The sequence below is a fragment of the Rattus norvegicus genome, chromosome 14, assembly GCF_021556685.1.
Source record: "Rattus norvegicus strain SHRSP/BbbUtx chromosome 14, alternate assembly SHRSP_T2T, whole genome shotgun sequence".
NCBI classification, from domain to species: Eukaryota; Metazoa; Chordata; class Mammalia; order Rodentia; family Muridae; genus Rattus; species Rattus norvegicus.
In genome coordinates, this window is record NC_141547.1 from 91,372,422 (window position 1) to 91,389,314 (window position 16,893).

The 16,893-nt window shown below is 43.1% G+C and overlaps 1 protein-coding gene across 26 annotated transcripts in view; it reads right to left on the minus strand.

Moving 5' to 3' along the window:
* The window catches only part of Cobl (cordon-bleu WH2 repeat protein), a 246,422-nt gene that overhangs the window by 127,374 nt on the left and 102,155 nt on the right, over positions 1-16,893 (minus strand). For 16 of the 26 annotated variants that reach the window (XM_087583457.1, XM_087583450.1, XM_087583458.1 and 13 more), the window contains 2 exon segments: positions 14,130-14,227; positions 9,891-9,965 (listed from right to left, as the gene is read on the minus strand). In XM_087583457.1, coding sequence (XP_087439583.1) covers positions 9,891-9,965; positions 14,130-14,227 — 173 coding nt within the window. 26 annotated transcript variants of the gene reach the window in all.

Sequence of the window (16,893 nt, forward strand, 5' to 3'; positions counted from 1 at the left end):
TCACTTTGGTGGGGGAATGAAGCTTCAGAGGATTAATGAGCTCAGGGAGGGGGAGGATGAGGTGTGCTGGGCTTAGGAAGGCAACGGCATTCATATTTCCTGTGATTCTCAGAGATTAACAAGAGATGATACAACATAAATGTGGTTAAATACTAAGTCTGTGAACTGTGGGAGATGGGTGGGTGGCTGTGTTCATCCTCAGCAGTATGGATTGAAGCTAGGGCCATTTCTAAGGTGCAGAAGGACCCTCTGGAGCCTGCGCACAGGGATAGGACGCTGAGGACCTCTGCGTCTCCTCAGCCATGAATCCACCGCGTGGTCACAATAGGAGTTAAGGTGGACATGCGACTCACTTAAGATGGAAACATAAATCAATAGAACATGATTTAACCTGGAAGTCACAACAAAAGCTGGCCAAGAGGGAAGAGAATGGCAGCAGGGGATTCTGGGAGCTTCGAAAGATGCTGTAGGAGTGGACATCCATGTCACCGGATACCGGAAGGTCCCAAACACTAGAGATGAACTCACTCCAAAACTGCAAAAAAGCTGGGGCTAGATACTGCCAGCGAACGCACAACTGTCCTACTTGATCTGCCTTGGCTGCTAAGCCTAGGGAGAAAGTAGACAAGAGAGCTGGCAGGCATACAACCAAACATCAGACATCTTCAGGAAGAAATAACTCATTGTATAAAAAAAAAAGTCTGTGCACGGCACAGCTGGCCCAGCGCCTACTATTCTCAGGGTGCAAAATGAAAATAAATCCAGACGGTTAGAACAAGATAGCAAGTGGTCTAAGGATAGGATAGGTGCTGGGCAATGAGCAGAACAAAGACTCTACCATTACTTGAGACGAGATATTCAGGGGGAAGCCACGGTGTAGGTAGCCTGGCTCCCCACAGATCTAGATCGAGGCACAAGCAAATGTGCACTGGAAGTTTGTGGGAACACTGTAAGAAGAGGTGGGGTTAGCAAAGTGGGGAGGCCCAGGGAAGAAGTACCCTGCCGAGGTAGCCAGACCTGCCAGGCCCTGAGTCAAGGGAGCTGCAGAGAGCACCTCTCTAGCTGTAGAGAAGCTGCACGAGGACCACAAACCCAAGGTTAGGAGGTGACTGACTGACTGACTGACTGACTGACTGGGCAGTAGGAGGATCAGCCTTGGCAAGAGGATGACAACAGAGCTGTGCCCCAATGTGAGGTCCCATGTGCTCCCTGCAGGAAGCGGATGTCCTGATGATGGTTGGGGGTGGAAGAGTAGCTAAGGGAGGCAAAGGGCAGTCTAGGTTTCTGTTTAGGCATGGGTATTATAGAACTGCCATTTCCTGGATGGAAGTGACCATGGGTCCAATGATCTGCAAGTCACCCCTCCCTGGTATTCTGAAGCCACTTAAACTGATGCATGTGCAGCCAAGAGACAGCCAAGCTCTAAACTCCTCTGTTAAAGAATAGGGAGAAAGACAAGAGATCAGATCATTCTTTAAAAGAACAGAGAGGAAGTTAGTGTTTAAAAGGGGCATTTTCTACCCTCAACATCCCTCTAAACATGGTTTTTAGTAGAAGCTAAAACTCTGTGCTTTCTGTTTCCACTCAGCGCTAACTATGGTGAGTCACTTTTTCAGGCCCTGTTACGCATCACAAGCCCAGCATTTGTCACTGTTTGGTGTAGAGCAGCACCTGAAAGCCTGTGGCTTACTTCTTAGTAGGAGGTGGTGGCATCAAGTGGGGCTTAGTGAAGACAATTTAGATAAATAGGGGAATAGCCTTGATGGGAGTACTTGAATCTCATCCTCTCTCTTCTTTCTTCCTGGCCACCAAGTCTGACACATTTTCCCTATGAGCAGCTACCATGCATAAGCCCCAAGGCAGCAGGCTAATGAATTATGAATTGAAACCTTCAAAATGTGACCTGAGATATACCTTTTCACTTTTTAAATGGGAGGGAAGGAGGGAAGGAGAAAGGGAGAGAGAGGGAGGGAAGAAAAGGGGGGAGAGACAGAGACAGAGATGGAACCCAGGATCACGTACACAATAGGACAGGCCGACACTCTATCATTAAGCTACATCCCAGACTGTCTTACTTTTCTTTCTAACTTTGACATACATGTGCACATGTGTGGGTGTGCATGCAGAGACCACCCATGAACAGTAGAGCTCCATTGCTTTCCACCTTATTTTGTTCTCTTACTCTCGTGAACCTGGCTATCACTGAGTCCCTGGGATCCTCCTGTTTCCACCTCCCAATGTTGGAATTATAAGCACACATTGCCACGTTTTTTTAAAACATGGGTGCTGGCAAGTCTGACCTCAGCTTTTCATGCTTGTGTGGCAAATACTTTGCCCTCCCCCCAAACCCCGCCCAAGCCATCTTTCTAGCCTCCTTGTCTTAAGAGATGTTGTTTCAGTAACACATGCTGATAAACACATCTCTAATTGGACAATTAGGAATCTAACGACTCTGATCCAGACGGTTTGGGCGCTGACACGATGATGCTTATACCTCCCACAGTGAAGCCTTTCAGATTTTGAACTTTTGAATCAAGACCTATCAGCTAGAAAACCAAACACAAATACTACAGATATTTCTTGTGCCAAGTATTTTAGATAAGGGGCACTGATTTGAGCTCTCAGTGCAAATACTTTGGGAGGAGAAGTCACTGAAGCTTTAACATAAATGTCTCTGTGGTAGCTTCCACAGGTTGCTCTCGGAGGGACATAATATGACTATTCTATTTCTAATATAATTTTCCCATTTGTTTATTTCATGGGGGGGACATATGGAGGTCAGAGGACAACTTGTACAGTCGTTTCTCTTCTGCCATGTGGGCCACAGGAACGGAACCTGGGTCCTCGTGCAAAATGTGTTTTTACATGCCAAGTCACCTCATGAGTCTAATGAGAACATTTTGATTATTACTTTTCACAAGTACACAGAGAAAAGAAAAAAAACTATTTGATAATTCGTCCCCACTGTGGATTGAGGTGCACAGAGCTCTACTGGGTAAGTGCTACACAACTGAGCCATGGGAAAGGAATGCAAAGCTAGGCAGCTTCACCAGGAACTGGTATTTGTTTCTGGCAGGGTCATGCCCTTCTGGGAATCAATGTAGTAACATAGTCTTCTGAAAGCCATAAAATTCCCAGATGCATTGATTCACTATTTCTTCTGCTAGTTCCATTAAAAAAAACAAATCAAAACAAACAAACAAACAAAAAAACTTCCAAAGGAAATCAGTTCCTGAGACAATGGTGTCCTGTATGAGTAGAAGGGAGTGAAGTGACAGACTCAGAGCTTCATCAGGAAATGGCTGAGAGCCTGCACCGTGCTCCCTCTCCTCTCCTCGGCTTCTCTTACTTCTCCTAAAGACTTTGGGTGGTGGTGATTTTGAATCCACCCAGCACAGGGAAAGAAGACTCTCTGAGGCCGGAGAACTGTGTCAGAATCCAACGTCCAACGGACACAACCTAGAGTGACTCCCTGCCTGCACGGCAGATAGAACCCAGGGTCTGGCATGCCAGGCAAGGGCTTTCCACCGAGCTGGATGCCCTGTTTCCATAAGAGGAAGCACATCCAGCCTCATCACGGCTTTATGGAAACACAGCAAAATTTTAAGCATGCGATGCTAAATAGAGAGGGAAGAAATCAAATCTCTCTCTCTCTCTCTCTCTCTCTCTCTCTCTCTCTCTCTCTCTCTCTCTCTCTGTCTCTCTCTGTCTCTCTCTGTGTGTGTGTGTGTGTGTGTCAAAGTGACTCTACCTCTAAGAAAGGCTCAAAGTGACAAGAAACATTGGAGCCTAGAAGCATTTGATGGGATTCCCAGTCTGTTCATCCACACCCTAGAGGCACAAATTGGACTCAGTGGGTAAAAATACTAAGGTGGGGATTAAGTTCAGAGCAATTGATGGCCCTGTGGTCTTTGGAGGAGTTAGAGTAGGGGAGTGAGGTGGATATGATAAAATTTACTGTATGCTGCATGAGATTTCTCAAAGAATGAATAAAAATATTATTTTTAAATTCCCATCTGCTATTCATTTTATAATTTTGGATAAATAACGTAAAGATACAGTTTATACAAAATCGATTTCTAACAAAAGCGAGTTCTACCCTACAAGCACAGCCCTCGGGGTATATTTTCTTATGAGAGATTTGCGAATGTTCCAGAAACAGCCTTCTTGAGCTTTTCCAGGCTAGGACACGCCTGGTTCCTCGTACTTGTGGGAACACTGACACCATGTGGTGGAGTCAGCTTCATACACAGGCTTCTGGCAACCTCTGGGAGTTCATTGTCTTGCCCAGAGACCAGTGGCAGCTGGGAAGGAAGGCAGGCTGGAAGGCATGGGAAGTAAGACAGAATTTCTTTAAGATGGTATTTCTAATAACGGTTCCTAAGTTGTCCTGCGTTCATGGAAGCAAACGTTTCTCAGTTGTCCTGTGTTCACGGGCTTCCTTGATATTTTCTGGAGTCATAAATGTTTGGCATTAACCAGAGCCTGAGGGTGGAGACTTCAGCAAGATATGGAACCCACCACAAACACAGGAGGCTCTGCCCACACAGGGGAGACAATGCCATGCTATCACAGCTTTTCCTGTGAACCGAACAAAGCAAGTGAATAAACTGTAATTTTAATTTTATTTATGTTTTGATCATTGATTCTTTAACACTTCATCAAAAAGCCTTTGGCTTCATGGTAGCAAGCAAGACTACACTATCAGCAAGGCTCTTGTTAATAAATTTTAGAGATTGGTGCATTTATAGAAACTGTTTCTAACCAGATGATGGGGATTATTATTACAGGTAGATTATCTCTCATTGCTGACTCTAAACGAGGTCTGGGCCTTGCGCGGGGTCCCTTCACTAATGACAAGTTCTCTGACATTCCCCTCCGTGGGCATAGAAAGAGGAGCTTCCCGGAAAGTGTGGGATTTCAAGAGAAGCATTTGGAGGGATTAGCAAGGTGCTAAGTGTATTTTAGGAGATACAAATGACAAAGGAAGCTAAATCTTGGAAGAAGGTAAACTTCGATTTACAGAAGCTGAATTTGCCTGAGAAGTGGGTTACACAGACCACCATCTGTCTACACTGATACTGTTGTTTGTTTGTTTGTGTCATAGGCATAATGTACTACTTAAAGCTTCTCAAAAAAAAAAAGCAATCAACAATCTTTGCAATCTCCCTGATAAGGTTCTACTGGACTGTGCTCAGAAGGCTTCCCGTGGGTGGTGCTGAGCACCACATAGGTTGTAAAGCAATAAACAGTCATCCACAGGGCCTGGAAACACTTGAAATCAAGGGATGGATCACTTGTAGCTTATCACTGGATCTATATATTTGGTAGTCTCTCAGTCTATGTAGTACTACTTGGAGGAGGACTAGTTGCCTTCAACTGTTCAAAACAGAAAATGTACAACACTGTGAGGACTCCTGGGACCCCAACTGCTGATGCAATTGGATCCTGCCTGCCGGTCAGATAAGGGTGTACTTGCAGGCTAGCGGGCAACAGCAAAGTGACAAGAGATAGTAGCACGGTGTTCTAAGGAATGCTCTGTCACCTTTGGAAAGGGTACCAAATACACAAAGGCACTCAACACGTTTGACAGATTTGATCAATAATCCACCTCTGAAAGTAGGGTCTTTCTCTGTCTGTGAATGGAAGATTTAACAGAGATCATACAACTAGGCTAACCATGGAGGTCAGGAAGGGCTTGGGTAGCAGACATTTCATTAGATGCTATTCAGTCCTAGGGCTTCCACTGTTTTCACAATCTATGGCTAACCATATCAAAGGTTCAGTTATAGACTTCGTTTTACATTATCCCTTTTTAACAGTATATTATTTCACGTGGATTTTTCTAATAGAAATCACATATCCCAGAGAATACTCCACATCCGTGGGTAATCATCTTTTCCTTCCCTCACAATTCTGTAGTCCTCGGTCATACTGAATCATGGTTGGTTAACCTCTCAGTCTCCCACTGAAGGGCCCCTGGGTGTTGTTTAGCTCCTGCTATTACAAATAATACCACAAAAATGGCCTCCTGCATCACCACAAACTCTGGCAAAGGAGCTTTTGTGACCAATAGATTTCTATTTGCCGGATTTCTGATGTAAAACAATAAATCTACTTATAGTTTGGCTAGATAACACTATTCTCCGCTTTAAATGCGATAGCATTTTACATTCTGCTCAGTAACGCATTTGTAAGTCCCTACAGATTAGCCAGCAGAGGTGATGGGCAAACCTCCGAAGTTTTGTTATCTAGTAGGTAATAAAAGAGTTTTGCTCTAAGGGTAAACGGTATTTCTCATGACTAAGCTTCAACTATTTTCAAATAATTTATATGCCAGGTACATCAGTTTTCTCTCTGCCCTGTCTATGCACTCCGATCAACGTAGCACCTTAAAGATGCCTTCTCCACAGGATATTCAGAGTTTGTCAGTTTTTATACAACTCTCACACTGGTGTTTACTTTCGCCGCCCCTCCCTTTCCCTGGATCGCTTTCTTATGCCTTTATTCTTCGTGCTGCTATGCAAGATTTGCCCCCAACAGTCAAATTAAAACTTGAGGTGGGAGACACAGTTAGAAAAGTATTCACGTGTGTGTGTGTGTGTGTGTGTGTGTGTGTGTGTGTGTGTGTGTGTGTGTGTGTGTTTTGCTGGTCACATGCCAGGTTTCAGTATGAACATGTAGATTTCTGATCTTTGAATTTGTTCTGGCGGTTGCTCTGAGATGTGCACACGTTTTATTTGTCTTCGGGGTCATTCCCAGCCCCACTTACTGATGCCCACTGCCCTTGCTGTTGAGCTGACCGTACTGTATTTTCCTTGCAATTGACTCCACGTTTTCCCGCTGCACCACTGCTCACGCTTAGAATTCTCCTCAAAGCTGCAAAGCCTACTTGGAAAGATCGGCGAGGCTTTCCATTTCGCAGGCTTTTCAGGTTTTCTTGGATCTTCTTGTGTGTTAACTTTTTCCAACTAAATTTTTATTTATAATTAACTTTATAATTAATTTAACTGGTGCTAAAACAAAACCTAACTGGAACAAGGGCACTGAACAACCTGTCCAAGAGTATGGCCTCTGCTCTCATAAGCAGTTCTACAGTTACATGTATTTTCGAGGATCTTTCATTATTTTCAAAAATGCTTTGGACATTTTCTATGAAGTTTTTGCCTAGGTTCTCTCATCTGTGACTCACCCATCCATCTCTCAATCCATCCATCCATCCATCCATCCATATTCTCACTTAGCCAGCCAGCCATGCACATCATGACTATATTCCTATGTTTCTACGTACGTCAAAAGAGCTCACACAGTGTTGCAATGCTCACTACAAAATTAAGCTAACCACTCATTAACGTAGGAAGAGTTACTACCTGGTTATAGAATAGCTCGAATATGTGTGAGGTGCCAAGACCTTGGATATAATAATAGCTTCCCTGTTCAAACATAAGAAGTTTGTTTATTGAGTGTGCGAAATATTAGAAGATATTTTTCAACATTTCCCTGATAAAACAGGTTGATGAAAGACAAGCCTTAAAGAGTAATGCATTTATGGCCATCAAAAAAACATCTTCTGTTGACCTAAGTCTGTTTAATAGCAGAGCAAACACAATGCCTGGCTGATGCAATTAGTTCACGTAGGAACATACTTAAGACTACAGCAGAAGAGGTCTCCTTAAAATCATTAGCTGACTCTATTCAGTCTGATGCGATTTGTGTGGGAAAAGACATAAGCAAGTGTGTGTCCCCTGGGCTCAGGGGAGCTTCTGGAATTGCATTAAATCCTCCAAATTGCAAACATTCTTACTTGACAGAAAGAGGTGGCGATAATGAAGGTGGAAGTCTGGTTTCCACAGTGCATTAAAATAAGGACATCAAGAGGAGGAAGCTCGTGAGGTCTGAGCAGTAACTTGTGTTTTCAAGTGCACACAGAAGACCGGTACGTCTCAGCGGACAGACGTGCGCAATTACCAGGGGCACATATTCATTTATTTCCTTGAACTTTAAGATGTAATTGGACTTTTGTAACTGAGGTAGATTTGACGTTTTCTTAGGCCGACAATAAGGGCTCGCTGTACCAATTAACTTAGACGGCAGGCATTTTCCTCAATCTGAATGAGCTGACTTTCACTAACCCAGACCGTGACCAAAAACAAGTCTAAGATTGTTCTCAAATAAAATTCCATATTCTTGACTGAAAAAAAAATAGACTTTACACTCTATGAAAATACAAATCATTAAGAGTTTGTTTGCCAAACCTAGTAGAACGTACGAAGACCTCAAGTCTCTCAAACATATAGTTTAGAAATTACCCATTGGCAAAAGAAGAGTAAGTATGATGAGCATTTGACAAATGCTAACAGAGCTTTTTCTTCCTTTATACCTCCCAGAAGTCACTGTTCCAGTGTGACTACAAATCTAATAGCTCTCAACTTTTGGCCATGAACAAATTTGGAAGATAATTTTTGATTATAGATCACTGCTTGGCAGGGTGTTGTGTGGAAAGACATCAAAGAAGTGAACAGTGGTGATGTGGTAAAATTGCTCCACCCTTATAGACAATTCATACATAATGTTCTCAGTTTACATCAGCACATGTGGAAAGATATACTGAACTAATACTGAGTCTCTTCAGGATCTGTGAAATGGGCAAAAGACAACTCATCTTTCATTTTATTAAGAAACGTCTGCAAGAAAAATTTACACCTCTGGTTTAATGATTCTATAGCCATAACTTCTGTATTTTTAAATTATCTTGAAATTGTCATAGAAACTTAACCTAGCCAGGGGATGGTGGTGCACGTCCACAATCCCAGCACGTGGGAGGCAGAAGCAGGCAGATCTCTGAGTTCAAGGCCAGCCTGGTCTACAGAGTGGGTTCCAGGACAGCCAGGGCTACATAAAGAAATCCTGTCTGAGGAAAACAGAACAATCTATGAAAATGTTTTCTCATTTAAAGCCGTATAATCATAGAAATGAAAAAAATGTAGATGGGTATTTCTCTATCAGACTTTATTTCAAGTTGTTAAAAGATATTTTCAAGTATCAAAACCACACTGGATAGAACGAGATGGGATGTGCAACTAAGAGTGTCAGCTCGGCATTGTTAATGCCATGGAGAGTTGGCCCAAGTAATCTGTGTGTGCAAGCATGCACGTGTACACATGTGCATGTGTGTAGAGGATAGTGAAATGGTGAACAGAAGCCAGAGGAGTGCTGTCTGTCCTGCTCTGTTATTCCCACCTTTCTCCTTTGAGATAGCTTCTCTCACCTAGACTGGTTGGCCTCCGAGCTTCTAGGATCTCCTTATCTCTACCCTCCAACGCTGGGGTTATAGGCACACAAAGTGGCCATTCCTATTTCTGTGTGTGGATGCCAGGCACTGAGCCATCTCCTTACAGCTGTCTAGATAAATTTTAGAGGTAAATGTCAGGCTTTTACTAAAAGTATTCAAAATATAAGTACTTATATGATGCAATGATTTATGCTGTTTTGGGTGTTTAACATTATAAGGAAACTTATAATGTTAGATGCCAATTTTGAAATGTTAAAATAAAACAGTCATTTAAGAGATTTCTTTCTGGGTTCTGTTGACAATGTATAGTTACAGAGCTTAATAAATCCCAGTGGCCACTATCGGCCTACGTCTGGTAGTGTGTGGGGAAAGTTTCAGAAAGTGTAAATCTACGGAGTCCGTTGCAGGGTTCTCCTGCGCACTCTCAGTGGACTAGAGACGAGTAGAGGCTGAAATCCCCAACACTGGCCAAACAAGCATGTGCAAACACATGCAGCACACAGAAACGAAGCAATGGCGTGGACTGGAGCTAATTTTCACTCTTGTTACCTGCGATGCTGCCTGGCTAGCAGAAGCACCCGCTGGATTAAGTACTTACGTTCAAGTCCCCTCCAGACGCTGACTTCGAGGGATCCTCGTCGCTATCTGCGCCCGACAGCCCAAGATGCTCAGCCTAGAACACAGACATGCACTCCACCATCAACTCAGACAAGAAAATAAAGCCCAACAAGAGCAGCCATCCTTAGCAGCTACAATGGCAGACATCAAAAAAAATAAATAAATAAATAAAAATGAAAGCAAACAAAACAAGCAAACAGAAAACCAGCACAGGCAAGCTTGAAGCAAGGCAGAGGGAAGAATCTATGCGCACTCCTCCATTTTAGGAACTGGAGTGGTATTTCGAAACAGCTCCTACCCAAAGCACCCCCTCATGCCAAAATCAACTACTGAATCCAGAACTCATGAGAAGAAACTTGTCTTCTCCTCTTTTATTTTTTTGTTCTTTGCCCCAAATCATTTCTTTATTTAAAAAAATATTCAGTTTAGAAATAATAGTGACTATAATCTGGCAAAGTTAGAATAGCAAATCAACTGGTGAACTAGGTTTTAAAGATAGCGAAGTTTTAATTGCTCCATAGTTAACGGATTGAAGATACACAGAACCCATTTACCGAACAAACAGCTGATTCCTTCTCTATCCACAAAGGGCAAACAATACTATTCCATCAGCTGCCCAATCAGGTAGGGAGAGCCAATTAGAAAATTCAATTCCCTAGCCTCCTAATGAGAACCTAGGGACTTAACCCAAGAATTCATGCTTTCAATTAGACCTGAGGTTGAAATTTAGGTATGTTCTTAAAACAACTAGTTTGAGAGAATGAGTAATGTCAAAAGTGATACAAAATTGGCATGCATTAAAAAATTAAAATATTAAACATTTGTCCTTACTTGCCCCAACCAAAATTAAAGTATATAGATTATTAACATACACATTCACTCACCTAGACACCTATGCATATTCTTCCTTAAAGGCAGCATACTAGAACGCAACTTCAGTTTGAATGCTTTCCTAAGTCCCCATTCTCTGATTTTATGCTGTACTGAGGCATGAGCTTGTCTGTCTGTCACCGTGTCACGGGATTATAAGAACCGTTATAAAGTTACTTACTCAAAGTGCTTTTGATGGATAAAGAAATTGAAAGTCACACTTTGCTAAGCACTGTGCGATGTGCATGGAGGACTGACATCAAGGACTTAGGGATTCATTCTAGAATTTACTAGTACTAGAACGGACTAAACTATCAAGATGTGAGCTGTTTGGCCATACTGATGGACCATGATGACCTTCTCTCTCACCAGGTAAGGATGCATTCAGCATGCCAAAATCTCTAATTATAGCAAGGATAGAGGCAAAGAGCTAGGAAGCATCTCTCTCTCTCTCTCTCTCTCTCTCTCTCTCTCTCTCTCTCACACACACACACACACACACACACACACACACACACACACACACACACTGAGCAACCCAATAGCAACAAGGCTAAGTAAGTGGATAATGTGTAGAGCAGGAATATATTTAAATAAAGCAGAAATAAATGAAAGATGAGGTACATAGAAAGTGATAAATGACCCTAAAAGTCCAAGGCAGAAAAGACAAGCTATTGCATAATGAGATATTCTTTTAATGAACAGGGCAGACTGTGCATCAACAGTGACTCTTTCCCTGATGGAACCTGGGTTCCTGGTGCTAGTCCTTCCCATTGTCAAAAGGTAGAGGGTCTCCACACTTCCAGTAGATAGTGGAGGGATGGGGACACCAACCCAGCTTCAAAATTTTTGACCCATAATTGCTCCTATCTAAAGAAATGCAGGGACAAAAATACAGCAGAGATTAAAGGAAAGACCGGTCAACCAGTGACTGGCCCAACTTGGGACCCATCCCATGGATGGCCACCAAATGCTTATACTATTACTAATGCTGTGTTAGGCTTGCAGACAGGATCCTAGCATGGCTGTGCTCTGAGAGGCTCTACCAGTAGCTGACTGAGACAGATGCAGATACTTATAGCCAACTATTGAACTGAGGTCAGGAACCCTGGTGGAAGAGTTAGGGGAAGGATTGAAGGAGTTGATGGGAATGGCAACCCTATAGGAAAACCAACAGCATCAATAAACGTGGACCCCTAGGAGCTGTCAGGGACTAAGCCACCAACCGAAGAACATACATGGGCTGATCCATGGCCTGTAGCTCATGTGTAGCAGAGGGCTGCCTTGTCTGGCCTCAGTGGGAAAGGATGTGCCTATATCTGTAGAGACTTGATGACCCAGGGGAAGGGGATGTGAGAGGGCTGAGGGGGATGGATGGAGTTGGTGGGGAGCACCCTCTCAGAGTCAAAGGAGATGGGGAACAGAGTGAAGAACTCTCGGAGGAAGGACCAGGAAGGGAGTCAACATTTGGAATATAAATAAATAAAACAATTAAAATTAAAGAAGTTAGAGGGTCTCTAAACCCCAAGCTTCTTTCGGTTACCTTACGAGCTAAACCAAATGTTTCCCTACCCTTATATTTTGCTTTATCTGCTGGGGATTGCCTCTCAGTGAGGGAGCTGCAGAATCAGCTAGATCTAAGGTGAGGGATGGGGAATTAAGAGTTTTATTATGAACTGGTAACCAAGGGGACGGGAGAAAACACAGTCCCAGCAAGTTCATCTAAACAATACCAGGAACAAAAACACAATTAAGAGCCCTGAAGAATTCTGATTCTTTAATTTCATTTATACTTGACATGAAAGGAAGAGGCCAAGGAAAGGAAGGGGAAGAACAGGAGGAGGGGGTGGTGAGCTACTTAAGAATAAAAAGATCTCACTAATGAGACATACTCTGAGCACAGATTTTCAAAGGACACAGAAAAACAGGATAAAGAGCACAGAATATATAATTATATACCTCATCCTTCACAAAGCGGAATGAGAAAACCATTACAAGGTTTCAGGAAGGAGGAAGAACAGGCCGTGCTAGCCCCACAGATAAAAAGAGTTTTGCTCTTCGGTGTCTAGAAGTTCATGCTGCAGCCTAGTAGAAGGTGCCCGTTGCCACCACAGCTGGGGGTAGCCTGGGACACCAGGCAAAGCACCTTAGGTTTTAGCACCACCACCAGCAAGCATAGAGTAAGTCGTAATACTAAGAGTGCAGGTTCTGAAGGAAAGAGCTGGCTGATGTGTATGCAGCACAGAGGTGCAAGTCTACGAGGCTGGGCTGACAGACTTCCTCGCCTCACAGGTGGAGGGCCTGTCCCACTTCAGAGAGTGACATGGATATCAATTACTTACCTTATTCTTTCCTTCGTAAAATCGGTGTATGTGTGTTATATGTGTGTCTCACATACATGTGTCTGAATTTGTGTGAGGAGCTGGGGATACAAACTCATTTTCGTGCTTGCAAAGCAAACAAACACTCCTCTTACTCAGTGGGCTATTGCTTTAGCCTCAACTTTGTATTTTTGAGCCATAGTTATTAGCAAGGAACGGATGCTCCACTTATTAAAAGAATACAATGGTGTTATTGTGCTCTTTGCCAGGTAACCGGAAGGTGTTTATGATTTTTGAGGCTCTTTAAACTGAATAGATAAATAAAGCTCTTCATTTTAACTCTTCGCAGTATGATTTTAAATCACTACAAAATATTGCGTTATTATGAATACTTATTGAGCAAAGAACAGCAAGATAAAAAACCAATTATAATGTTCTGTGATTTCAGTCATGTTAAAAAGGTAAAAAAATGGGGTTGGGGATTTAGCTCAGTGGTAGAGCGCTTGCCTAGGAAGCGCAAGGCCCTGGGTTTGGTCCCCAGCTCCGGAAAAAAAAGAACCAAAAAAAAAAAAAAGGTAAAAAAATAAAAACAAAAACAAACAAGCAAAACCAAAAGAAAAAATTTACTACAGAAAATGGGGCAGTTCCAGAACAAATATAAGTGATCCTGACTGCAACCCCTTCAGACTTCCTACTTTAAGCTGGAAAGCTGGAATCATCTGCATGGACACTGACCATGATGTTTAAACTTAATAATGCAAGACTCACTCATTCCCATCCCCAGAGGCTGCGCACTGAGTCTCACTGTACTAATGAGAGCACCCGGCAGGATGTGGCTGAGGAGTCCAGAGGCTTTCAGCTCTACCAGTGAGTGAAACGTAAAACACTTTTCCCTTACATAACTGCCTGAAGCCTCTAGTGAAGATTCAGTATCACTAAACAGTTACTTTTTAAAATCCCAAGGCAGGTGCAGTAGAAACACTGTGAGAAACTCCTTCAGATCCCAGAGTCCCTCGCATGTGACCTACCTTACTGTTGCTCCTCTTATTAACTTTGAAAAACCCAAGAAATTTTTTCTTCTCCTTATCTGTCTCATCATTGCCAAGGGATGATTTCCTGAGCATTTCTGGAGGAGGGGAGGAAAAAAAAAGAAGGAGTACTATTATTTTTCAGCATTTGAAACATGAGATTAAGTACTTCACTTGTTAAAACCTTAACTGAATCCTTTAATCTGTTAGTTCTAAGAAGAAAATCATCAAGACTTCCATCAAAGCCTTCCGCGCTACCTCAAAGCCCTCCAGTCCAGAGGAAATCACGTGACGTTCTTATACAGGTTTTTAGCGACTAAAGCAGCGTTTTTCTCTCTGAGAGTGGCTTTGTCCTCCTTGTGGGAGATGAAAAGAACCGGATCAATGGACGGTCAATAGCGATGCCGTTTAACAGAGGCCTAGTGCAAACTCTGCTGCTTTGTGTTTGCCAACAGCAGCATTAAGGATAGGAGAGGTTACCTTCAACTGCAATTTTATCCAATCCAAAATAATTAAAATACTGTCATTTACGACAGTCAGTATGAAAGCGACTGATGCTTTGCACTTGCTTCGGTACGGAGTCTGCAAAGGCAGAGTTGACCTGAGGTTGGCAATGCTTCTCCTTTTGGACTCCCCGAACATGTGTACTACTTCAAGTTGTAAATACAGCAGGTGCAACCAGAAACCATTGCTCTAAGAGCTGTGACATCTTTGCAAAACCAGTCTGCCGTAGGAGGTCTGAGTAAGGTAAAAATGCTAATTAAATCATGAAACCCCTGTTCTTTCCTCGACCATGAAGCAACGGTGAAAGAGACTTGGTTACTGTTTGAACCTGATCTTCAGGGAGTCTGGTCATCGCTTTTTTCTTTCTTTTGTATTTGATTTAAAACGACTTATCTTGTTTCGCGTGTGTGAGTGTGTCCCTGTAATACATGCCTGTGTACCATGTGCATGCCTGCTGTCCACAGAGGCCCAAGGAGAACATCAGATCACCTACAACTAGGGTTACAGATGTGTGGGAGTAGCTTCCATGTTCTGGGAACCAAACTCGGGTCCTCTGAAAGAGCAGTAAGTGCCCTTAGCCACTCAGTTGTCTTCATTGCGGTCCCAGAACATTTCCTCTTTAAGATTATATTCTCCTATTTGCCTATTCTAGGCTTTCACTTACCCTGCCCTTCTCTCCCAACACAGGAAGATATGACAGAGTGGAGAAAAACTAAACAAAAACAAGAGGTCTTTTTGTAAAGGGTAGAAACATCAATTTTCCCAGATCAAACTGCAGGACAGCCAGACCTCTAGACCACTGGTGGAAATATTCCCTTGTGGAATCTGACAAAGTGCCGTGAGTATATTAACCCAGATCCAGCAAACATCCATTCATGTTTTGGTGTAATGATGTGTGGCTTCATATCTAAGTTAAAGAAGCACATAAAAGTCAATGCATTTAAAAATATGTATGAAACGCACTCTCCACTCAACAAAGCCACAGCTGAGCCCAGTGATGCTTAAACCGTCCTGCAGGAAGCAAAGCTTTTGTCCTGTTTGGGCAGGCCTGGGCACTTAATGACATGCAAGAGAGGCTTAGCCTAGGAGATTAGTGGGCTCTGATTCACACAGCAACCAAGCCGAAGGACTTACATGATGCAGCTGTGCAGATACACATGCACGCACATAATTATAAGTCACATCAAACCCCTTACTCGGTGTAGAACTAGGAAGGAAGAAAAATCTTACACCACAAACTAATACCATATCCAAACTATGGCATGCGATAACATGTCTGGTTCTAGTGTACATTAGTTTCGCAGTTGAATGGTATATGACAAGGATATATTAAAACTGACAACACTGTAGAAACCCATAGATAAACAAAGAAAATATGTTTCTATCACACAAGAGACACTACACTGGCCATGAAAATGACCGATTGAAAGCAAGCTGAATCTTTCGTTTCTCTCCCTGGATAGAAAGTGACTGGTCACAGGACCGAGGCCACCTCATAAAGAAGAGTTATGATGACCCGGCCTCCAGAACCATATTGTTTGGAAAGGCAGCTTCTCCTGCTACTGTCTAACAGCTGTGCGGTGTAGTAGGGCCTCAGATTTCACAGCCCCAACCTAGGCCTCAAGCTGGTAATATATTTTTAAAGGCGTTGCCTATGGATTGATCAGAGATATATAAGAGGTTCCTGACACTAGATAAACACCGTAGAAAGGTGAGAACAAAGCAAGAGAGATCTCTCACTGGCATCAGGCTAAGTCTCCATAGACAGCTGGTTAGGCTGTCCGACCAGGGCCGTAAGCTGTGGATGCACAGATTTCCCTGGAGAGCATGTGCTTTAAGACGAACAATCATGCCCGTGAGCATGACACCAATGTTCAAGGCTCCCATTTACTCTTCAAGAAAGCACTTCCTATTGGATGCATTAAAGTGACGGAGATGAAGGTTAAGTTGGGTGGCACCAGAGACGGGGAAGGTGGAAGCCCGAAGCAGCTGTTGTTCTAGATGGGAAACAGGGCAGCTCGATAGCCAGAAACAGGTCACAGCCAGAACAAGTCCCTGAAAGATAACAGGTGGAACTTCCCACGTGGTCCAAGTGGGCATTCTCATCACAGCTTATCTCTAAGGTGCAGTCACCATCGCAAGACCGTACTGAGTGATGATGTGTAATAGAAACTGTAGTAAAGTGTGCTTCTCCCCAGCCCCGGTCTGTCCAAATCCCCAACCAGAATCTCCCAGGATGGCTACAGTGGCCATATATGTG